The sequence below is a fragment of the Lepus europaeus genome, chromosome 10, assembly GCF_033115175.1.
Source record: "Lepus europaeus isolate LE1 chromosome 10, mLepTim1.pri, whole genome shotgun sequence".
Classification (NCBI taxonomy): Eukaryota; Metazoa; Chordata; class Mammalia; order Lagomorpha; family Leporidae; genus Lepus; species Lepus europaeus.
In genome coordinates this window covers 84373280-84395861 of record NC_084836.1, presented here as the reverse complement: position 1 = coordinate 84395861, position 22582 = coordinate 84373280, and the positions used below count along the sequence as shown (strand labels likewise).

The following is a 22582-nucleotide window of genomic DNA, read 5'->3' as shown; positions in this document are numbered from 1 at the left end:
TGTTTCTACTCTAGATAGATTATATTCTAAAGATAGTATCTGCTACCTTACTTTAAAAAAATTATTTAATTTATTATGAAGGAAAGAGTTAGAGAGAAAGAGTCAGAGAGCTCTTCCATCTGCTAGCTTACTCCCCAAATGGCCGCCAGGACCAGGGCTGGGCCAGGCTGAAGCTGGGAGCCAGGAGCTTCAACCAGGTCTTCCATGTGAGTGGCAGGGACCCAAGTACTTGGGCCATCTTCTGCTGCTTTCCCAGGCACATTAGCAGAGATCTGGATCAGAAGTGAAGCAGCCAGGACTCAAACCAGTGCCCATACGGGATGCCGGCATTGTAGGCTATGGCTTTACCCACTCTGCCTCAATGCCAGCCCCTAACTTTCTCTTTTTATAAGTCAATTTTCAAAATGGGATTACAATGAGCAACTGATACTCTGGTTACTACATCAGTATTTTATGAATGGGAGACAATTTCTAAGAAAGTATAATCTGAAATCAATCCCTAATAAAAGGATAGTTGCTTGAGGCCCAGACTCATTTAACACTTTATCAGAAAAAAAATCCATGTGTTTGATAGTTGTGCAGGGCATATGGCTTGGGTCCGGCTAAGTTACCTGGGAGTGACTGGCTCTTACACTTCATAGCTTGCCTCAGTGTGGGCCAGCCCTCTCCTCACAAGCATCTGCATGGTTCTGTAGCATTCCTGACAGCCACAGTCCGCATCAGACAGTGAAGGGTGGCAGAATCCTTTGAGGAGAAGAAAGACAGTCCTCTCCTCACTACTAGAAGTATGGCTGCAGTCCACTGCCATCATGGGTGCAGTTTGCTCCATCTCACTGATTTCATGTGAACTACCTATTAGTGAGCGCACAGAAACAAACAACTACAGGGGTGAGGAACTAAAATATATGATTGGAGTCTGAAGATATTTGAGGAATAGCATAAATAGAGAACAACAAGGATGTGTTTTATCAAACCGTTGCCACAGGGTAATGACTTCGTAGAGTCAATTTCATGAGACATACAGAATTCCCAGGAGACAGTGTGGAAGGTTCCTGACATTCTCCTAAACCAAGTTTATGCTGGGCAGGAAGGAAAAGCAACAAAAATGTCACCTGAAGTTATTTTTGGTTTGGAAGTAGCTATAGTTTGAGTATCTTGAGGGTTATAGGAGACGTGTAAACGTGTGCTGGCTCATATCATATCCAATTATTTACAGGAGTTTTCAAATTTGTAGGGCAATATTTATTTTAGAATCAGTCAGTCTCTTTACATATGGCAAAGATTTGTAACTCTGAAGGGGAAGTTGGTGCCTCATCTCACTAGGAGATAAAGAACCTTGAGGGAGGCTCTGCATTCAGAAGCACTTCTGCAGCAGGTAGGCCTGGGATGAATAGGTAAGACATTACAGGGAATTTTAAATACACTGCAGAGTAGTTCTATTTAGAAATAAAGGGTCAAAAGAAAAAGTACATAGTGACTTGAATATCTTATCTGTACATAAGAAATATTAGCTTTTTCCAAGTACTTGGGCCCTGCACCCCGTGGGAGACCAGGAGAAGCACGTGGCTCCTGCCTTCGGATCAGCGCAGTGCGCCGGCCACGGCGGCCACTGGAGGGTGAACCAACGGCAAAGGAAGACCTTTCTCTCTGTCTCTCTCTCTCTCACTGTCCACTCTGCCTGTCAAAAATAATAAAAAAAGAAATATTAGAGCGGCAAGATGGCGGAATAGGCAGGGAGCACACTATTAGTCCGGGGGAGAGACAGTTTAATATAAGTGGAGATACTGCAGGGTCAAGGAAGAGTAGGGGAAGAAACAGCATAGGAAACTCTTCCGGAACTAGTGATTCACAGTGGACCTGCGTGGAGAGCATGGAAGCCCAAGTTCGGGACACCAGCGGCAGACTCAACACACCAGCACTGGAACGCGAGGTGAGCCAAACCTCAATAGCCCGAGACACCAGCGGGCAAGCGGAAAGAGGAGGCTAGAGGGAACGAGGCTTGAAACTCCGTGGGGAAAAGTTCACCAGGCTAACTAGAAGAGAGAGAGGAAAAAAAAAAGAAAAAAAGTGACCGATACGGACACAAGTTTCTCTCTCTCCACTCACCTCTCAAAGGCGAGCAAGACAGAGCAGGCGCCATTTTGGACATACGTCATAAGCAGGGCGACCTCAGGTCTGCACCAGCCCTGAGCCTAGCAGAAAAACCTGACTCTGGGGGGAGGGGTGAAATAACAGGAGATTAGCATCTAACTTGGCAACCCAGTGGGAGACTGCAGGAGAATTGGAGCCCACACTGAGGGCAGCACAGATTCCCTGTGTGGTCCTTGGGAAAGAGCTTCTGATCTCTGGCTCCTGTGGGTATATCATTTGCCTGCTAACTACCTCCAATTACGTTCAGCTGTGTGGAATTACTTCCCTTTTGAATCAAAAAAAGAGAGAGAGATTTACCACACCTAACCTGGGAGTGTCATCTTTGACACACCCTCAACCCTGAGGAACCAAACACAGCTCTCAGTCCACACTCATCTCAAGCCTCTAAGGCTCCACCAAAAGCAGACAGTCCACTTAATATAGAGCCATAGTGTAACAAGAAAAAACACCACAGTGAAAAAACCAAATATCTCCAACATGCCAAACAACAAAAGCAAAAACCAAGCTAACAAGAACAAGGAAGACACTATGATGCCCCCAAATGAAAAAGACACCCCAATTCAAGATTATGAAGATGATGAGATAGAAGAAATGCAAGAAGCAGATCTCAAAAAATTGATAAGAACATTAAGAAGTTCTCAAAAACAAATTCTTGAACTACAGAAATCCTTAATGGACAAGATAGAAAATCTCTCTCGTGAAAATGAAATATTAAGGAGGAATCAAAATGAAATGAAACAACTAGTGGAACAAGAAACGGTGATAGTGATGAGAAATCATAATGAAATGAAGAATTCAATAGATCAAATGACAAACACATTAGAGAGCCTTAAAAACAGAATGGGCGAAGCAGAAGAGAGAATATCAGACTTAGAAGACAGAGAACAGGAAAGGAAACAGGCAAACCAAAGAAAAGAAGAAGAAATTAGAAATCTAAAAAATATTGTCGGGAATCTACAGGATACTATTAAAAAACCCAACATTCGGGTTCTAGGAGTTCCTGAAGGCATGGAGAGGGAGAAAGGATTAGAAGGCCTTTTCAGTGAGATACTAGCAGAAAATTTCCCAGGTTTGGAGAAGGACAGAGGCATCTTAGTACAGGAAGCTTATAGAACCCCTAATAAACATGACCAAAAGAGATCCTCACCACGACATGTTGTAATCAAACTCACCACAGTGAAACATAAAGATCCTAAAATGTGCAAGAGAGAAACGTCAGATTACTCTTAGAGGATCTCCAATTAGACTCACAGCAGACTTCTCATCAGAAACCCTACAAGCTAGAAGGGAATGGCGAGACATAGCCCAGGTACTAAGAGAGAAAAACTGCCAGCCCAGAATACTATATCCTGCAAAGCTCTCATTTGTGAATGAAGGTGAAATTAAGACTTTTCATAGCAAACTGAAAGAATTTGTTGCCACTCATCCTGCCCTGCAAAAGATGCTTAAAGATGTGTTACACACAGAAACACAGAAACATGGTCACCAATATGAAAGAAGGTAAAGGAAGGAAACCTCACAGCAAAAGATCACAGGAACCTCAATTTCTCTTTGACATAGAATTAAACTCTGATGCTCTGTTAAAGCAATGTGTTAAAGTAATCTATTATGTTCTCTTGATGTCTGTTAAATTCTAATTGTTCAAAAACAGCTGAATTTTTATTAAGAGCTATGGGTTATTTAAATAGGTGCTTATTTTCAAAGATTAGAATAATCACCTTGTAACAATGATCAAATTTGGTCTATGTTATGTCATGATTTTAAGGAATCTTATTTCAACCAGATATTCTGGATTTTGAGCCTTCTTGGCATTCTTGACAGGCATTCAAAAAATCAGTTTCAAACAATCTGGTCTCTAAAATTTCCAGTAAATCCTGGACTTTGGTTTTTCCAGTTTGGGCCCAACTGAAAAAATCGAAGGACCTATGTCTCTCATCATATAGAGACACCAACTAATCAGGCTATTTGGATTACATTAGAAGGACTGTCAAGATGTGATGTGGTACCAGACTTTAAGTTTCTATAATGGAAAATGCTATTAATACAAATGTTTGAGAATTAAAAAGTCTAATGATCTTGTGTTACTAGTCATGATAGTTATCTTAATGAGAAAGCCCCAGAGGCCTAAAGGGTTAAATACTTGTAAAATCCTACAGGTGCTTTCAAAAATACTGTGAAGTAAGCAAGTGCCTCTTGTTGGTTGATGAGTTTATAATTTTAAACATGGCAACTTAAAGTCTTTTGTCATCCATAGTTATATATGATGTGCTGCTCATAAAACTAAAGCGTTGTTGGTTCTGTGTTTAGCTGTCCTCCTATAGGTTCCTATGAACTTTTTCCAGCCACTTTTATTATATTCAGTACTTTGGGATGGCTCTGTAAACAGATGAAGCCAATAATGTATTAACAGTACCAACTGAGAGAAAGTATGGTTAACTGAGGTTACTAAAAAGAAAAAGCAATTCAAATCAATTGGCAATCTACAAAAAGAGTTAAAGATTTTAAAAGCTATTATTAAAATTGCTATATTGGTCTACTATGCTATGTTATATGTGTGTACATATTGTATGTCCACATGGGGAAATTTTATTAAGAGTTTTATTTTAAATGGCTTATAGATAAGATTGTCCATAAATTTAAGCTGCTAAAATCAATCAAAGATACATTTTAATTTGTGTGACCTGAATCTGTGTATCATATGTTTTAAACGTGTTGGTAGAAAGAAACTAAAAACATTTTAGATGGTTGTGCTTAAGTTTACTGGCTAAACAAACTACACCATGTTAGATATTTAAGAGGTGTTTTCAAATACATGATTCTTAAAATTTATAGAAGGCATTGGACCTTCTGGTAAATGTTTTCTTAAGTTGTTATCTAATGGTTGAAACGGTTTGCTAAGTATTCATGTGATATTGCTATTGTCAGCAAGCGATCTAGGACTTGCTCCCTCATTTCTCTATTCTAAGCCCAACTTGTTCTTTCATTTCTCTATTCTCTTCAAGGTAAGAAACTAATTCTATTATGAAGGAATCTGTAGGACACACAATTTAATCTTTAGACCTTATAAAAGAGATGGCTAACATTTTTCTGTAATAGCACAGCCAAAATACGAACTTAAATAATAATCTCATAGCTAGATTCACTTCGCCATCAGCGAAGTATACAGTAAGTAGAAAAAACCTCCCTTTCAGACCAAAGGGAAAGAAAGTTTTCAAGTGAGAATATAATTTTCCTCATGGGCATTGTCTACCTAAGAAAAACTACTACAGAACATGCCTGTGACTATAGACTTGTAGTTCAGGCCACCTAAGATTAGAGATGGGACACGGGCACTCCCTTGACTTGCATCCTCTGGTCTGCTTTAACACAAACCAGGAGGAAAAGAAAGCTCGGCATCAGAAGCAATGGGTGGCAGGCCTATTAATGGCTGATCGGTACAGTGATCTGCCCTCAAGGAGACCCAACAGGCCAGTCCACTGCAGTGGCTTTCAATGTGGTAAGCCTGGGCTTCAGCAGAAGTCAGCTTGTGAAGAGCCCTGGCAGCTCTGCCAAGAGTTGGATCACTGGAAATGGACCTGCCCTGGACTCGAAGGATGCCCAGGTCAGAGCCACAGATCTTATTGGCTCTAAGCTGAAAAGCCCTTCACTCAGCCCAACTTCCAAAGTGACCACTGCAGCTGAGGGTATGGTCACGTAGGGTCAGCAACATTGCAGGCAGAACTGTAAATTTCTTGTTAGAGATGCCCCCTGCCTTTACCTGGCCAGCTCTCCTCCCAGGCCAGCCAAGTAATGAAAGTCAACAGAGTGCCTTCCCCTAGGAGGTTCACACCTCCCTTAGGATATACCCCATGTGAAGAGATAGATAGGTCTGGGCCTCTTAACTTACAAGGCCTAAAGCCCACCAGATTATTATCAAGCCCCTTCTGTCAGGTTCTATTTGCCTCTCAACAGAAAAATTACTTGTAGCTTAGACAGCACCTTTCTTAGCTCCTCTAATAATGACTGTCCTTTGTTCTAGGCCCTGTCTAGTGCACTTGGGCCTCATTCCTTTGTAATCATAACCTCTACTCTACCACCAATGGCTCTACTCCCAACCTGTGTGTACTGATGGTCCTCTTCCCCACTTAATGCTGTATAATTGTTCAAACCTGGTAAATGCCACTCTTAGGATCATTGGTTACTATCCTCACTCTGTCTTTTATGACCTTGTCTAAATATGATCAGAGTCGGCAAACTTGGAAGGCTTCCATAGCCTTGGCAACTCATGACGACAGCCTAGGATGGTTACTGGCGCCATAAACTAGAGTGTCAATTTGTTAGGTCAACAACAGGAGCCACTGTGCACTTGCTCCTCATGTGGGATCTCTGTCCTTAATGTGCTGTACATTTTGATTTAATGCTATAACTAGTACTCAAACAGGATGTTTCACTTTGTGTTTCTATGTGGGTGGAAACTGTTGAAATCTTTATACTAAATTGATCTTCTGTATATAAAGAGAATTGAAAATGAATCTTGATGCAAATGGAAGGGGAGAGGGAGCGGGAGAGGGGAGGGTTGCGGGTGGGAGGGAAGTTATGGGAGGGGGAAGCCATTGTAATCCATAAGCTGTACACTGGAAATTTATATTCATTAAATAAAAGTTAAAAAAAAAGAAATATTAGCTTTTTAAAATTAAATACAAAGACCTATTTTTCTTAAAGCTTTTAATGAAATTATTTTCTCTGTCAACAAATACACTATTTTTCTATTGTGTGGAAGCACTGTAGTTGGATCCACAGCCAAAAGACACGGGCAGAACACAGGCTACACTATAGGTATTCAAGTCGGAATCTAGGCTGTCCTTCAAAGGGGACAAGATGTGGAAATGGATGGGAAGCGGCATTAATATCTACTCGGGTAACTGTCAGCTCTGCAGAAGGCGCAGAATGCTCCTGTTCCCCAGGGAGTCATCAACATGTCCCCCTAAATGCTCTAATTATGCACCATATGTTGAATTCAGCACACGCCTGGACCACGACAAGGTCAGAACTGAGCACTGCTGCTGATCTCCTGAAGCCCGTATCCAAGCTCTGCTTCTAGAAGGCAGGCAAACATGGATTTTTACCAGATAATTCTCTCATCACTGTTTCCAGCATAGTGCACAGCTCTAGCCCCTCCCTTTTTTCAGCTACAAATGCCACAGTAAGTTCTAATGAGAGCCATTATATATCGGATGCCTGCTATGCCACAGCAGTTTGGAATGGGAATCTGGGAGAGAGATGGTGAGAGTCTGTTATCTTCAAGTCTAAGCTAAGGTATAAGCAATGAGGAATAAAGGGAACTGTGTGAACAAGTGTGAATTATGAGTATAGTGAACAGTCAAGGCATGCTTATATCCATTTCCAGGGGAAACCTGCTTAAGCTGTGAAGGGATCTCGTCTTAATGCCATCATGCTATCTTTGCAGGGTTAGTAAATAGAACTGAATGGGATCTTGCTAAGATACGTGACCACATATGCTAGAGGCATGCCCTCACCATCCACAGCAATCAAGAACAAAGCTTAAACAACAGCCTGGCATAAAGAAACAATGCTAAGCTTGTCTCATTTTTGAAATGAGCTTAGAATTGTGCCAGGAAATAGAAAGACAAATTTTCAAGTAAAGGAGTATTTCTTTAATTCTGATTGTCCTACATAATTAATTCAATTACCTAGATTTCAAAATTTAAACTCAAAATTTAATTTTGAAAGACCCAGAAAATGACAAACCATGTTGGACAGAAGTGTTTGTGGGACATATTGAGTTTAGTGGTTTAGTTGACATTTCCAATCCATGATTCTTAACAGAATCAATGATTTCTTCCATGTCAGTATGAGTTGACTTACATTGCTTCCAGGTTTGGAAATGCTAGATATATGATGAATGTTTCAACATGAATCTATTAAAAATGTCACTATCTTTCTCCAGATCCTAAAAGACTATTTTTTCTTTAATGGTCATCATCTCTGGACAACTCATCAATAAATGCTAGACTTAAAAAAAAAAAAAGACTTAATATCAGGTCTGGTATGCCTGACTTGTAACATGGCAACAACTGCTAGGTGATACCAGCAAACATTAATCGGACAGTTTAGGACCCTCAGGAGGAAAAACTGGAGGTTCTCCCTCGAGTTCTACAATGCCTTTCCATCAATCATCGGAAGAACCATGCATCTTCACTCACTGGGGTTTTGCTGAGCCCTTACTTTGGTCCAAACTGTGCTGAATTCTATGGATCATGAGAGAACCAAAGGTAGAGGTGGGTAATTCCCTCCTCAGCTTTCTGTAGGACATGTTAATTAACTATCCAGCTACAGGAAAAACATCGAGCGTCCAGGGTTATCTATACAATATTCACACTATGACTAGCTACAATTTTCTTCAGCAGGAGTCAAAAATGCAGAGAGCAAAAAGGAGTCATGAGGCTCCTACAAGGCAGCAACGGAACTGCAAAAAAACTGGTGAGGCAATCTTTGAAAACAATAACAACAACGACCTCAATTTATTCAGAGACCAACAATCTTTAATGTCCAGCAATTACAGAATCAATTTAGCAATGCTTACAAAGACTCATTTCTAGCAAAGCCATTCCTATGGGAAAAAGTCAATTAAAAAAAAAGCCAATTAAAAAGATGACAATGTCAAAAATGACTAGGCGGTGGCTTTTGTGTTGTGAAACAAACATATATTTTGGAGGCCTGGTCTAAAGTCTAGTTTCTCAACGAATTAATTCTTTCTGAATATCAATTCTCAACTAGGAAATGAAGATGGATTATAAGTCCTCCAAAGAAGATCACTGTAATGATCAAAGGAACAATACAAGGGTAAAGTACTATATAAATGGTGGCTGGAATTGCTCCCCTCATCGAAACCTATATCTTCAGGAACTAAAGATGTTAACCACATATTAGAAGAACAGGTAGGAGGAGTGATTTACAGTAGAATCTCCATCACATTAACTAGATTATTCAGCTCCATTCCTTATAAAGGAGGCTTTAACAATTTACAGGGGTAGAGCTTGACAAAAGGTCAGATGGTGATGGTTTAGAAGCTGTGTTGTATAAGAAGTGGTGGGACGGAGGGGTGTTGGGGTCAAGAAAATCATGAGTAGGAGAGCGAATAATTTTCCTCTCTGAAGGGTTGTGATGTAATACAGATTGCACACTAGGCTTCTTTTGTTCTGCTATAGAGGGTGCCATGGATGGATGGATTCTGCAGACAGAGATCACAGTAAGGAAGACTCTGGGAAAGAAAGATCTAACAATGACAGCAGCTCCCAAGGAAGAGACTGCTTCAGAGGTAGCAAGTGGTCAGTTCATCCAAGGAAGTAGTCAGAGATGGAAGAGGACACCAAGTCTTCTCTCCCTGCAGCAGTAGTGCAGATATAATCTTGCCACGGCCCTTTGGTGGGGTGGAATGTACTCTCTCACTCCTGGACTTGGGCTTGGTGATGTGACTTGGGATGGCCAATTATACGTTAACAGCAGAGGCTTGCATGATAGCCCTTTTGTGCTTCCGGTATCATCAAGCCTTTTTTAGAGCAAAGACTTTAAAATGAGACACTGTTGGGCAGACCAGCCCTCGTTGAACTGTGGATGACCTGTAGTCTACAGCAGAGTTGTTGCAAGCCAGCAGTGAGAAATAAAAGCTTTCTTGCTTGTTTTTGTTTGGATATGCCACTGAAATTTTGAGCACTGCTATTTGGTAATAGCTAGCTGATATGATACATATCAAACAGATAATTTATGGGATGAGCAGAGCTGTCTTAGTTACATACTGAAGACTGGGACTGCATTCACAAAATGAGGTCCTTAGAAACTGGTCTATATAAAAAGACTGCTTGGCCATCAAAGACACATTACTAAAAATCACTATAAACTATTCATCATACAAAGCCTGAAGTCATCTGAGAAAAAGAATGTAAGTAAAAATTACTGTAATTATTATGGCTCGAAGGCTTAACGGGATGCATGTACATTTTTTAAGTAATGAGAATAGAGAGACAAACTGTCTTGAAATGTTTTTCAACAAAGACTAAATAAATTCAGCCTGCCAACCATAAGTCTGCAAGACAGGCAGCTGTGAGCAAAATGGATTTTAATCAAATTCAGATAAAAATCACTGTTTCAAAAGGATACAAGGAGGTACCATCTAGAATGTATTAACAGGCCCCACAATTTAAGTGTTTATGCCTATATTACAATGCAAAATGCTACATAACCAACCACATATGAGCCTCTATGTTCTTCTGATTCAGAAATTCATTACAACTGAGATGTTATATTGGAATACTTAGACTGTCACACCCAGTTCCCATGAGATGCATGTCTTGGGCTTAGCACTTCTGACAAACGAGCCAGGAGGAGGCCATTAGGATAGAAGCCACAGTGGACAGTGGCACTAATGGGACTCTCCTGGCTTCCAAAGACATTATGAGAACCTGGACACCTACTTCACGGACAGTATATCCAGCTCCCACACCTAGGAACCATACTTTATCTCAGGGTGCCAAGCAGGCTTTGGTGAGGGAAGTGACGTCCAAAGTAGGATTGCTGTATGCCGCTTCTGCTCCTCGGTGAGATCTGAATGCAATCCAGATTGCAGCCTCCTTGTGTCATAAGGCACTGAAGATGTTAAACTGAATACTATGATTTTATGCAATGCTGCTATTTGCTGCATGCTCCACCTGGGAAAAACACTAAAGACCGTGATTGATACCATGCTTCAGTACCTGTGAGGACAAGCAGGTCTATCTGTTCAGCATTTCACACTCTCTGCTACAATCCTGAGCTATTAAAATTTGCTGCCTCTTCCTGACCTTGGCAACCCATGCAGGTATCTTAAATTCTACTCCCTCTGCTCTTCATGATCAAAGATACAAAGATAACACACCAAGTGGGACAATTTAGAAAAACCAATACACAATTACATCAACTGAGAAAAAAGTAGCAAACAGTTAAAATAGGAAAAATATTATGGATAAGCTTTCCTATGACTGTCATAGTAGATTCTGGGAATTTTTCCATGATACAAGATGACCTACCAGCCAAGATAGGGGATGACAAGCTGATTTGAATGATGTCCTTCTCACACAAAGGCCTTCAGTTATAAGGCAGTAAGGTGTGTAGGTATGGGGTGGGGAGCACTTTGGAAGTTATTCGGCTCATAATAACATGAAAGAATTAAATTGCCTCAAAGAACTAAACAAAATACCTGCACTGGTCCGAAGCAAACAAGGCTGTAGCCACCAGTTTGTCCACTGTGACACATTCTCCAATTTCCTACCTTTTTCTGTTCGTTCCACAGAAACTGGGTAGATAAAAATAAGTAAACATAGAAACAGCTAAGTCACTTTTGATAAGGAAGAGAGGGAAGATGTGTGCTTCCTGGCCAAAAGGAGGTGATAAGTTTCTGGGCGGTTAAGTTTTGACACCATCCCTGTCATCAATTAGGAACAGAAGTGAAGAAGAGGCTGTAACAATTTATTGAACGTGATTCCAAGATTTGGACTGAAGGAAAAATGGCCCCTCCATGCCAGGGCTATGACGAGCAGGTTACCAGAATCCTTGATTCACTCAATTACATACAAGGTTGTGTGAGTGGCTACCGGGGGTGGGGTGGGGGAAGCATGACCCCAGTTGAGAGCGAAACAGGAGCCTCCTTCTGAAACTTTGGAATTTGGTAGAACACGCACTCGAGACACAAGGGAACAGTGGCAGAACAACCAGGGTCAGACACAACAGGAAGTACACTCAGCAGTTGTGACCTTATTACTCACGATGCAGTTAGCAGGAGTGGACAGAGGAAGTCCACACGCTGAGAAGGGTCTTACAAAGGAGGCAGGCAACCGACTACCAGATGGAGAGAGGAGATCTAGGCCAGGGAAACGTGGGCGGGAACTCACCCCGACTGGAGGTCGGCAGAACACCTCATCCAGAGGTTGGAGTGTGGGGGAAGTCAAATCGGGGAGTAAGTCACTAAATCTTATAGGTTGGAAGGGAGCAGGGAGGAAATAGCAGAGGAGGAAGGAAGAGGCAATTAGCTGAAGAAGAAACCACTGCAGGGCACACACCGCTCTCTGGAGTCCGAGCATTACAGAAGCGCGAGGCCACGTGGAATCCCTGGGTCCTTCTCCGAAGCTCAGCACAGCACTGATGTGCTCTGCCACACAGCGGTCCTAATCACAACTACGACAGAGGATGTCAACGCAGGTCACCGCCAGGCTAGGCGCTTTTTCAGGTGGCACATACGAGTCTGCCAGCATCTAGCAGGCACAGATGGATTCCAAATCACTACACTAAATCGACATAAAGGAAGCCAAGCAATCAGAAATGCTTTAATCACCTCCCAAATACTGTGTCTGATCCAAAGTTAGAAGCCCGGGTTTCAAGAAAACAAAGCAAGGTGGTGATAAATATATCTTATCAGTTCTCTGCTACCAGCTACTATTTTTTACTGTATTTAAAATATTTACATTATCAATTTTAGAAGTCTGCAATTTTCTAGTTCCAATTTAATTAATCAAACTGATAAATTCCTATTTCCTTGACTGTCTTCACGTTTTTTATTAGAATTCTCAAAAAAATAGGTAGCACATCTTTAAAAGTCTCCTCCCTAGGATCTTGTCAAATGGGAGATTAGCCACAGAGCCTCATCTTCAGAATTGAACGTCAGTTTCCAGACCTCAGGGGCCCCAGCCTGACTACCCCGAGGCTCCAGCGGAACGTGCGGGGCCTCTGGACTCTTTTTTGAATCTGATGCAAGCCTGTGTCTTTGTGAGAAGATAAGTTCTACTGTGGAGACAGTTTTCTTCTCCGGTACCACAGCGCACCGGAACTCACTCAGAGCACGGCATCTGATCACGTCAAACTGTGTGCGGGAGGGAGGCGTGCCTAGCGATGGGGTGTGCAGGTGGAAGACGCCATCGGCGCGCATGAGCGCGATGTGGCTGTTGAGGAGGAGCAGCGAGCTGCAGCCGGGGCCGGGCTGCCCCTCCACCCGGACGGTCGTGTAGAGCAGTAACTGCAGCTCCGCCAGGGAGGGGACGCTGCCTTCCATATTTCCGTGAAGAAAGTAAATCATGTCAACCATGGCAGTCTGGAATCTGGACGACAACCCTACTCCGTTTGCCAAAACTAAATCAGGGATTTCTGCTTTCCAATCAAGGGAGAGCTGAACCAGATCTCGCTGGAGCAAAGGGTGATTGGCGCAGGCAGCGGCTTCAGACTCTGGCGTTAGGACACGGAGGAGGTCACGGCACAGCTGTTGCGAGAGGTTTTTGTTGTAACTGAACACCGTGAGCAGGAGATCTGCTGTGGAGCCTAGGAACCGGACACTCTGTCCACCGAAGCCGACTTGAATCTCCCGTAATCCGGGGAAAGGAAGAGTGTGAAAAAGGGTCATTGAGCCTGGGTGACTGTCTGACAGAACCAGAGCCATCAGGGCTGACCGCAGTAGGAGCAGGCATGCTGGTTGGGGGTCCGGCTCTGTGCAGTTAGCAACAGCAAGCCAGTAAACACCTTCGACTTCGCTCACGTCGCCCAAGGGTAGCGAACAAGACACGTGTTCGAGAAAGTCTGTTAGAGGGCGCTCTTGAAGGTGCAGCATTTGGTCAGGGAATTGCACAAGCGTCTGCTTCAGGGCAGAACCCTTCCTAGCACCTCCATGTTCGAGGCGGAAAACCGAGCTTGGTGAGCCCCCTGGCGATCCCGATGCTACAAACACTGGGCACGGCACACCGGTCTCCACCTGCCTCGTGCTGCCAGCCTCTTCCTGGTGGCTGCTGCCAACCTGAGCTTCAGGGAAGGAATCAGATTCCGATGCTGCCACGTGGGACTTAAAGGGCACATCCAGGGGTAAGTGCTTCAGGATCGGCAGGTTCCTGATGAACGTAGTCATGTGGGAAGTGAGTCCACTCGGGTCACACAGGCTGCCCACGTGCCTGGCCTGGTCCACCACCCTTGTGCCAGCCTGTAGCAGCTGATGGCTGGTATCTTTATAAAGATCTGAGAACTTGTGGTAAAAGTATCCCAGTCCATAGTTTCCTTCCGTCCTGATACTTAGCAGTGACTCAGGAGAGCTGATCTTTTTAGCAGCCAACTCTTTCTCATCCTGCTGCTCACTACAAAAGCTGGAGGCCGGTGCACGCCAAGGAGCATCGGCGGATGCGACCTCCTCTTGAGAAACGCTCTCCGCGAGAACAAAGCACAACACTTTGCTCTGTCGGGCCTGCTTGCTTCCACCATTCAGAGACACCTCCTGGGACGTATGGTGCAGCAAAGTCCAGGTGGACCCAGCTCCCGAGCTGTGTTCATCTGTATCAGATAGCACTTGGCTGGAATTGGCTGCCTTACCTTGAACATCTGCAGCATCACTGGTGTTGCTTTCGTCAAGAATAGAGAGTGGAGACCCATGAAAACACTTGTGTTCACAGTGGCCAGCAGGCTCAGGAGGGTGATATTTGCAAGCCCGGTGCTGTGGCACCCCAGGAACAGGGGGCCGATCTCTGGACTGCCAGGCTGTCTTTTGTGATGCTGAGGAGGAAGTTTTAGGGTCTGAGATGCTCTGGTTCACAGGACAACTCCAGTAGTGGTCCGGGTCCACCTCCTGCCTCGCTTCTCTAAGGACGTGGGAGGTATCAGTGGCGTCTCTAGACAGAAGTGGGCCGAAACACCGTGCCAGCCGAGACTGCTTTTTCTGTTCAAGATGTCAAAAAAAGGTTGAAATGGGGATATGGCATCACTTTCTGCCGTTCTTTCACACATGATGCTCCTGGTAGTCATTAGTTTCATTGGGTGCATTAATTCAGAGGTTAAATTGAAACCCCAAGCCATTCCTGTTGATTGACATATGATTCAAGAGTAGATCTGATTCATATAGAGAATAGTTATTTCCATATTCTATAGCTTATGAATCGTTGAGTATTTTTGATAGCACTGAATAGGATTGATCCACAGTATCCATTTCTTGGCCTAAGATTTCATTTTCTCTAAAATAGATCTTAAGACCTTGGATTTGGTGTGTAAAAGGTCAAATTTAGTTGCGAAAATAATCCATGATGGTACATTAAAAATGCTAAACAAATCAGGGTATACTTTTATTAAGTTACAGAGTAATGCCAAAAAAAAATAAATAGTCCAAACCAGGTCACATTTCACTCTCCTTTTGATTCTTTCCACGGGAATCCTTAATTATGGCCGCAGTGGTTGGATTACCATCACTGTTATACACAAAGCATCACCATGGTAGGCTTACTGCATGCCTGTGATGTGTCAGGCACTGCAGACACAAAGAAATGAAAAGCGACGTTGTGCTTTGCATGTGGTTCCTGCTAAGGAGATGGGTGTCCACAGGAGGAGGGTGTCATTACAAGATCAGTGGCAGGGGGTGGCTGTGGTCAGAGTCAGCTGAGCCCACTGTGGAACATCCACCCTTCTCACTCTCTGTTCAGTAATGTGTGGACAACCGTCCGGAAAATGTCTACCACCTATTGGGTTTTTGTTTGTTTGCTTTTAACTTTTCACTTATTTATTTATTTATTAAATTTAGAATAGTATGGGAAAGACCATATGCCCCTCGGTGGAAAAAAATACAAGTAAAACCCTACAAATTGTATGCCCAAATAAACCATGGTTTGACAATGCACTAGAGAAATAAGCTAATCAATCGCGAGTCTTTCCTTTGTACTACTGCCAACTCACAGTCTATGAAATGACCAGGTTTTTTTTTCTTTTAAACATAGAGAAATGCTCAGTTTCATTTCCAAACCCCATATCTGATTCTGATTATATAATTCTGCCTTTTAAATGCAGACCAAGGGAAAGGATACTGTTACGGATGAAAAACTGGGCAAAGCTCCACCACAGCTACATGCCATTCAAATAAAGTCAAAGCAATTTCAACCTGCAGGATTCCGTTTAATTTCAAGTCCATATAATAGCTTGCCTTTCCTATTAGCCATTAATCTCACTGGGACTTCAAAATTCTAATTATGCAACTAAACATTAAGAAAATTTAATCACACAAGCATGCCATAATTTAAGGCGACCCTATCAATCTGAAAAATCATTACCTACCTCATATTTTAGCTTACGTTGAATGGTGCCATTGTGAAGTTTCTCATTATTCTGAAAAGAAAATAAAAAGCGCTCTATATTAAATTATAGCTTGTTCATGGGGAGGGGGGGGAGATTGATTCGAAGTATTTATGGGAATAAAATTCTAAAGAAACATACTTGTCATTCAACAATGACAATCCTTCTATAGAGCTTATATTCCCAAGGTAAGCCTGGCTCTAGTGACCAATCTGCCAGTAACAGAACTGAGCTGTTTACTTATAATCTTGGAATTCTAAGAAGGACATTAAATGCAAGATCTCCTTAGGATATTTCCTAATTTTCAGTTTAGAAGTGAACTGTCTTAATTTTGATAACATTCAACTTGTCACAAACATGTATCTTCTCAACGGCAAAATTACATTTCTATGTTGGATAATTTACAAAGTATATTAAGTGCCAATGGTAACTGATTGTATTTGGGGGAGAAAGAGAAAAATGTAGGCTTTTTATAAATCAAACTATGAAAATACAGCATGTTAGGGGACTTTATATCCACTGAAGAGTTTTCAAAAAATTATAAAATTTAATATAAAGTCACTCTTAAATCAATACTATTAAACTGTTAAGCTGCAATCAAGCAATATTATAATATCCAGGTAACATTTAATATTTTTCTTGAACAGTCCACACCCGAATTCTCTCACTGAAAAAGTCATAAAGATCCCACCACTGCCAGCACCATTAATAACTTATCCTCCAGGCTGTTCTGCAAAGGGAAAGACTGTACTGCTTGGCTCCAGAAGCTTACCTTCCTCATATCTGCAGAGGCACTGCTGTCATCACCTAGCCCACGGTGCAGATCCTGAAGACGCCTCTGAACTTCTTCTTCAATATAAGCACTGATCCTGAGAACGGTGCAGACAAGGCAAACGTGAACATTTCCAACCACATAGGACATGCATTTTGAGATCCCTTTGTGAGCACGCCCCTCATAACTGAGAGTTTTCTCATCCTAAGTGCCAAGTATAACAACAACTTGAGACCTTTAATCTTTGTTTTTTGTTTTTAAAGAAATCTAGTGCCACAAGTTCAATATCTGGGTTTTCCACAGATAAGACAGAATTGGGGGAATGAAAAAATATTGGGACTGGAAAGGAGAGTAAGTGATTCCACCCAAACCCTCTAGGAATTCCCTTAGTGAAACTCTCACTGCAGGCGAAGAGAAAGCCAGTCTCTGGCTTCAGAAGGCTCCGCAGTCTTGGATCCAAACCTGAGCAGAACATTTCCTTCCCTATGACTTGGTCTCCTCACACTGATAGAGGTGACAGTTTTTCTTCAACGACAAGGTCATTTATGAGATTACAAAGAAAAGTGGATGCTTGGGCTAGCTCTGTGGCGTAGCAGGTAAAGCTGCCGTCTGCAGTGCCAGCATCCCATGTGAGCGTTGGTTCGAGTCCCGGATGCTCCACTTCCAATTCTGCTCTCTGCTATGGCCTGGGAAAGCAGTACAAGATGGCCCAAGTGCCTGGGTCCCTGCACCCACATGGGAGATTGGGAAGAAGCTCCTGGCTCCTGGCTTCGGATAGGCACAACCCCAGCTGTTGCAGCCAACTGGGGAGTGAACCATTGGATGGAAGACCTCTTTCTCTTTCTCTCTCTCTCTCTGCCTTTCCTTCTCTATGTAATTCTTTCAAGTAAATAAATAAATCTTAAAAAAAAAAAAAGAAAAGTAGATGTGTAAGGACACTTCAAAAGATCTGTGGGAGAATGGAATTAAAACATAAATTTGGGGGCCAGCACTATGGCACAGAGGGTTAAGCTGAGGTCTGTAGTGCCAGCATTCCATATGGGTGCTGGTTTTAGTCCCAGCTGCTCCACTTCCACACACTCCCTAATGTGCCTGGGAAAGCAGTGGAAGATGGCCAAAGTCCCTATGCCCTTCACCCATGTGGGAGACCTGGAAGAAACTCCTGGCTCCTGGCTTCGGCCTGGCACAGCCCTGGCCATTGTGGCAATTTGGGGAGTGAACCAGCAGGTGGAAGATCTCTCTCTGTCTCTCCTTTTCTTTCTCTGGAACTCTACCTTTCAAATAAATAAATAAATAAATATATTTTTAAAAAGTCAGTTTATTTCGGTGTAAAAATCCTAAAATTCAGGGATAATTTTTTCCATAGTTTTCAACTTCTGAAGACACTTGCATGCATAGATTTAATTATTTTTGTGCCAAAATAAACTTCTGATCATATTTTCTATGAACTTTTAGAAGTTACTCTCTATGAATCTTCATTATGCAGATTGAACAATGTCTTTTATTCATATATTGTTACTGGACTCTAACTGAGTTATCAGCGCCAATCCAGAGATACTGTATGTTAACATCTCCACTTTTCTTTTTTTAAGATATATTTTAGGGACCAACACTGTGGCGCAGTGGGCTAAAGCCCTGGCATCCCATATGGGCGCCAGTTCTGGTCCTGGCTGCTCCACTTCCGATCTAGCTCTCTGCTGTGGCCTGGGAAAGCAGTAGAAGATGGCCCAAGTCCTCAGGCCCCTGCACCCACGTGGGAGACCCGGAAGAAGCTCCTGGCTCCTGGTTTTGGATCAGCACAGTTCTGACCATTGCAGCCATCTGGGGAGTGAACCATCGGATGGAAGACCTCTCTCTCCCTCTCTCTCCCTCTCACTATTTGTAACTCTATCTCTCAAATAAATAAATATTTTTTTAAAAATATATATTTTAAAGGTAGAGTTAGAGAGAGGAGATACAGAGAGAGAGAGAGAGAGAGAGAGAGAGAGAGAGAGAGAGATCTTCCATCTGCTGGTTCACTTCCCAAATGCTGCAATGGCCAGTGCTGAGCTGGGCCAAAGCCAGGAGCCAGGAGTTTCTTTGAGGTCTCCCACATAGATGCAGGGACCCAAGTTCTTGGGCCACTCTCCGCTGCTTTTTCAGGTGCATTAGCAGCGAGCTGTATCAGAAGTGGAGCAGTGAGGTTTCGAACCAGAGACCATATGGAATGCTGGCATCACAGGTGGCAGCTTTACCCACTACGCCACAGTGCCTGCCCAGGTCTCCACTTTTCAAAATGGTTGGCACAAGGACATGATTGGGCAGAAGTTAGAAGTCAGTGATTTGTGAAGCTCTTGACAGTCGAATACTTGGTGCTCCATAGAATGTAGGTACAGCAAATGGAGTAGAAGCATCAGCCTTGCTCAGGCCCAATCTCTGGCTGTCTTTAGGTCAATCCACCCAAGCAACCAGAGACTAGAGAATTTAATAACATCAGAGATTAATTCTCTCAAGAGAGAGAGGAATCTCTCTCATGGCTCAGACTGCCAAAAGCGAAGCCTTCCTCACTTCTGGGCTCCCCTCTCTCAATTCAACAGACACTGATTATTTTATATGAGACACCTGTCATGTGTACATCTCAGCACAGTCACTCAGTCAACCAATGGCTTCATCTTTCTAAGCACATGCAGAACAAATGTGAGAAACATTTGTGTACTACTGACTGCAGAGAAACAAGGTTCTACTTTTCTAAAATGGTAGGTAAAGAGATCACTATTTGAGGTATAATAGCCCAAATAAAGTAGAATATTTACTCTTTAGCACTGAAAACAAAATCAAGAGCAACTGATCACGAGCCAAGACCATCTACAGATGATCTCTCCTGATCTTCACTTCGATCTTAAAGTAGCCCACAGAAGATGTGGACGACCTAGAGTTTGAAAGGACTACAGAGGCTCAGGCATTCTGATATCCAAATACATTATCCCCAATATCCTGGGCTCAGGACCAGCCCAATCTGAAATGTCCTCTGCATATTGATGGAATGGAGGAAAATAACCTTTAAAAAAAAAAAAAAGCCAGGTAAAGAAAGACTGTGTCAACAGTGGCACCTTAGTTGACAATCATGTTAATTATGTGACTCTACTCACAGTCATTCTGAAGATACTAGTACAGTGTTGTAATAAACATCATTTATTTGTAATCTATGATTACACAACTTAACTGCCAGTGCAAAGCCCTCTTTTTCTTGTTTATGTTCTTTTCAACTTGGCCTTGCATTTCTGGAGGTACTGGCTCACCCTGTGTCTTTTAATTCCACCTCCTTGGCTGACAAGTCCTCAGCTCCTTGATTTCCTTCCAATGACCCTTTGCTTCACTACTAGCCAAGCATCAACTGACAAAGACAGCACTTCTCAGGCACATGCGCCCCCTGCTGCCTTTGGCAGATCACCCCATATGCAGGCTAGCCACTACAGGTGCAGTAAGTCATGAAATCACATGAAATGCAAACCCAGTACGTTTAATGTTGAGTACCTGGCATCCATCAGGGGTACCAGGTGCAGTTTCTCAGCACTGGACGGCAAGCTGGCAGAAGCAGCCTTTCCCTCCAGCCTCCCAAGAGGACCTCTTTGAGTACCATCGCCCTCACAAATCTTTTCCTTCAGCGCCTGGATTTCGTGTTCTAACCTACAGAGATAGGAACCACACAGATTCACTCATTAATAATCTTTCCTGAGCTTTTTCACTGTGTGAGACACTGTTCTAGACAACATAGGGGTTCTGGATATGAAAAGGGAAGCAGTGGGTATAAACCTAGGAAAGCAGGCTGAGACCCATGAGAAATTAGAATAAGCCATGAATTGTGGAACCAAAAGTTTATCTCCATTGGTAAATGACACACGGTCTATGAGGTCAAGTGTAAATAAGGCCATTCTGCTGCTGGCCCAGGCAATGCTTGAATCTGCAGCCACCAGGCTAAATAAGAACCAAGCTTGCCAGTAAACTTGGCCTCAGGAAACTTAAGACCAAGCTGGAGGCTGTGCCCCACCTGCTGCTTGAACTTGGACAGGTAATTTAAATCTGGGTCTCAATGTCTTCATGGATCAAATAGAGAGGCAACTAGTGTCTTTCAATTCTTTCAGCAACAAAAAATCAGAGATTCTAGTGTCAAATGCCGACACACCGTGCATGTTGCTGCTAGCCATCTGGTGTCACCAAGAGCAACGGGACTCTACCCTGAGCATGAAAGCCAACTTCTTAATGCTCAGTGATGGGATCATGGGGTCACAGGGCATGCACTCAGAAGTTCCACAGGAGGCAGTGCCAGCTAACCTCAGGTCTTCCTCTGCCTGCTGCACTGCCCGGGACTCAACCTGCAGAGTGTGTGGAATTTTCAAGACGGGAATGGGCAGAGAAGAGTGACAGAAGGGGGATGATATTAACAGGGTCTCAGCAATGGTAAGAAATGAGCAGGATGGAAGCAGGTAACCAGCAGTGTTTATAGTTGAGAAGATGCCTGCTAGGGTTGTTCACAGTTGACCTTCAGTGCTGGGGCAGGTGAGAAGACTCTGCAGAGCCAAGGGGGTTCACCTGGGACCTTGAAGACTGAGATTTCTATGGGTGGCAAGGGACAAACACAGCAGCCCAAGAAAGGCATCCCATATAAACAACGGGCTTGCTATATGTTAGGCTCCCATATAAAGAACTGGCCAGACATGTGGTCAGTAAACAAAAGGAAAGTGTGGCAAACACTTCTGGAGGGGTTAAGTGGATCTAGACTCAAGTTGTGACTCTGCCACTCTCTGGCTGTTTGACACCAGCCCCAGTATCTAACCACTGCAGGCTTCAACCTCCCCACCTAAAAACTGGGGATGATGCTACTTTTCTTCAGAAGACAAAGGAAAATGCTCACATGGCATTTGAAACAGAGTGTGAGTTACACAAATTATTTCCTCATGCTTGGCATCAAGGACTCTGAAAACAAAGGCGTATTAACAGGTTGCTTCTGTTATCCCTGCTGTGGGGATTGATGCATGTCACTGGGGAGCTGGAGTGAGTCGGTGGTGAAAAAGAAAACAGAAAAAAAAATGGATGAAATCTTTCTCATAAACCACTGAGAAGCCAATGGGCAAAGCCAAGTTCAGTGTACTGCTGTACAATCTGGCCCTGTAAGAATTTAGTATTTCACATTTGTGGAGTTTCAGAAGGGCTCAAGTTGGGCTGCCTGGTAGGTCCTGGCATAGCCATGAGGCTAGGAGAGACAACAAAGCACAAGAGAAACACATGGAAAGAGGCAGGGGCATCACAGAGACATCAGAGGGTCTAGAATTAACTGGTCCGAAGTAGGGCTCAGCAAAGTCTATTTCATCAGAACAGCCCCCTGTGCGAGGTTTCTGCAGGAATGCTGACACCGGGAGATCACTCCCCCGGAAATCGAGTCCTGCGTGGGCTCTATTAAAGAGTGGTAATACTAAGTGGCTGCTTGACAAAAGCCAGGGACATCAAGCTAAAAGCTCATGCTGCATTCTTACTGCACGCTGCAGGACACAAATTGAGAGCGTGGCCTCC

The 22582-nt window shown here is 43.2% G+C and overlaps 1 protein-coding gene across 7 annotated transcripts in view; it reads right to left on the bottom strand.

Annotated features, from left to right (window-relative positions):
• The window catches only part of KIF16B (kinesin family member 16B), a 328211-nt gene that overhangs the window by 99955 nt on the left and 205674 nt on the right, over positions 1 to 22582 (bottom strand). For 4 of the 7 annotated variants that reach the window (XM_062203844.1, XM_062203841.1, XM_062203843.1 and 1 more), the window contains 3 exons: positions 20549 to 20701; positions 17036 to 17132; positions 16246 to 16296 (listed from right to left, as the gene is read on the bottom strand). In XM_062203844.1, the coding sequence (XP_062059828.1) occupies positions 16246 to 16296; positions 17036 to 17132; positions 20549 to 20701 (301 nt within the window). Of the gene's footprint in view, positions 1 to 8704; positions 14867 to 16245; positions 16297 to 17035; positions 17133 to 20548; positions 20702 to 22582 lie in introns of those variants that run through there. The other 3 variants (XM_062203838.1, XM_062203839.1, XM_062203840.1) reach the window with 1 other exon arrangement.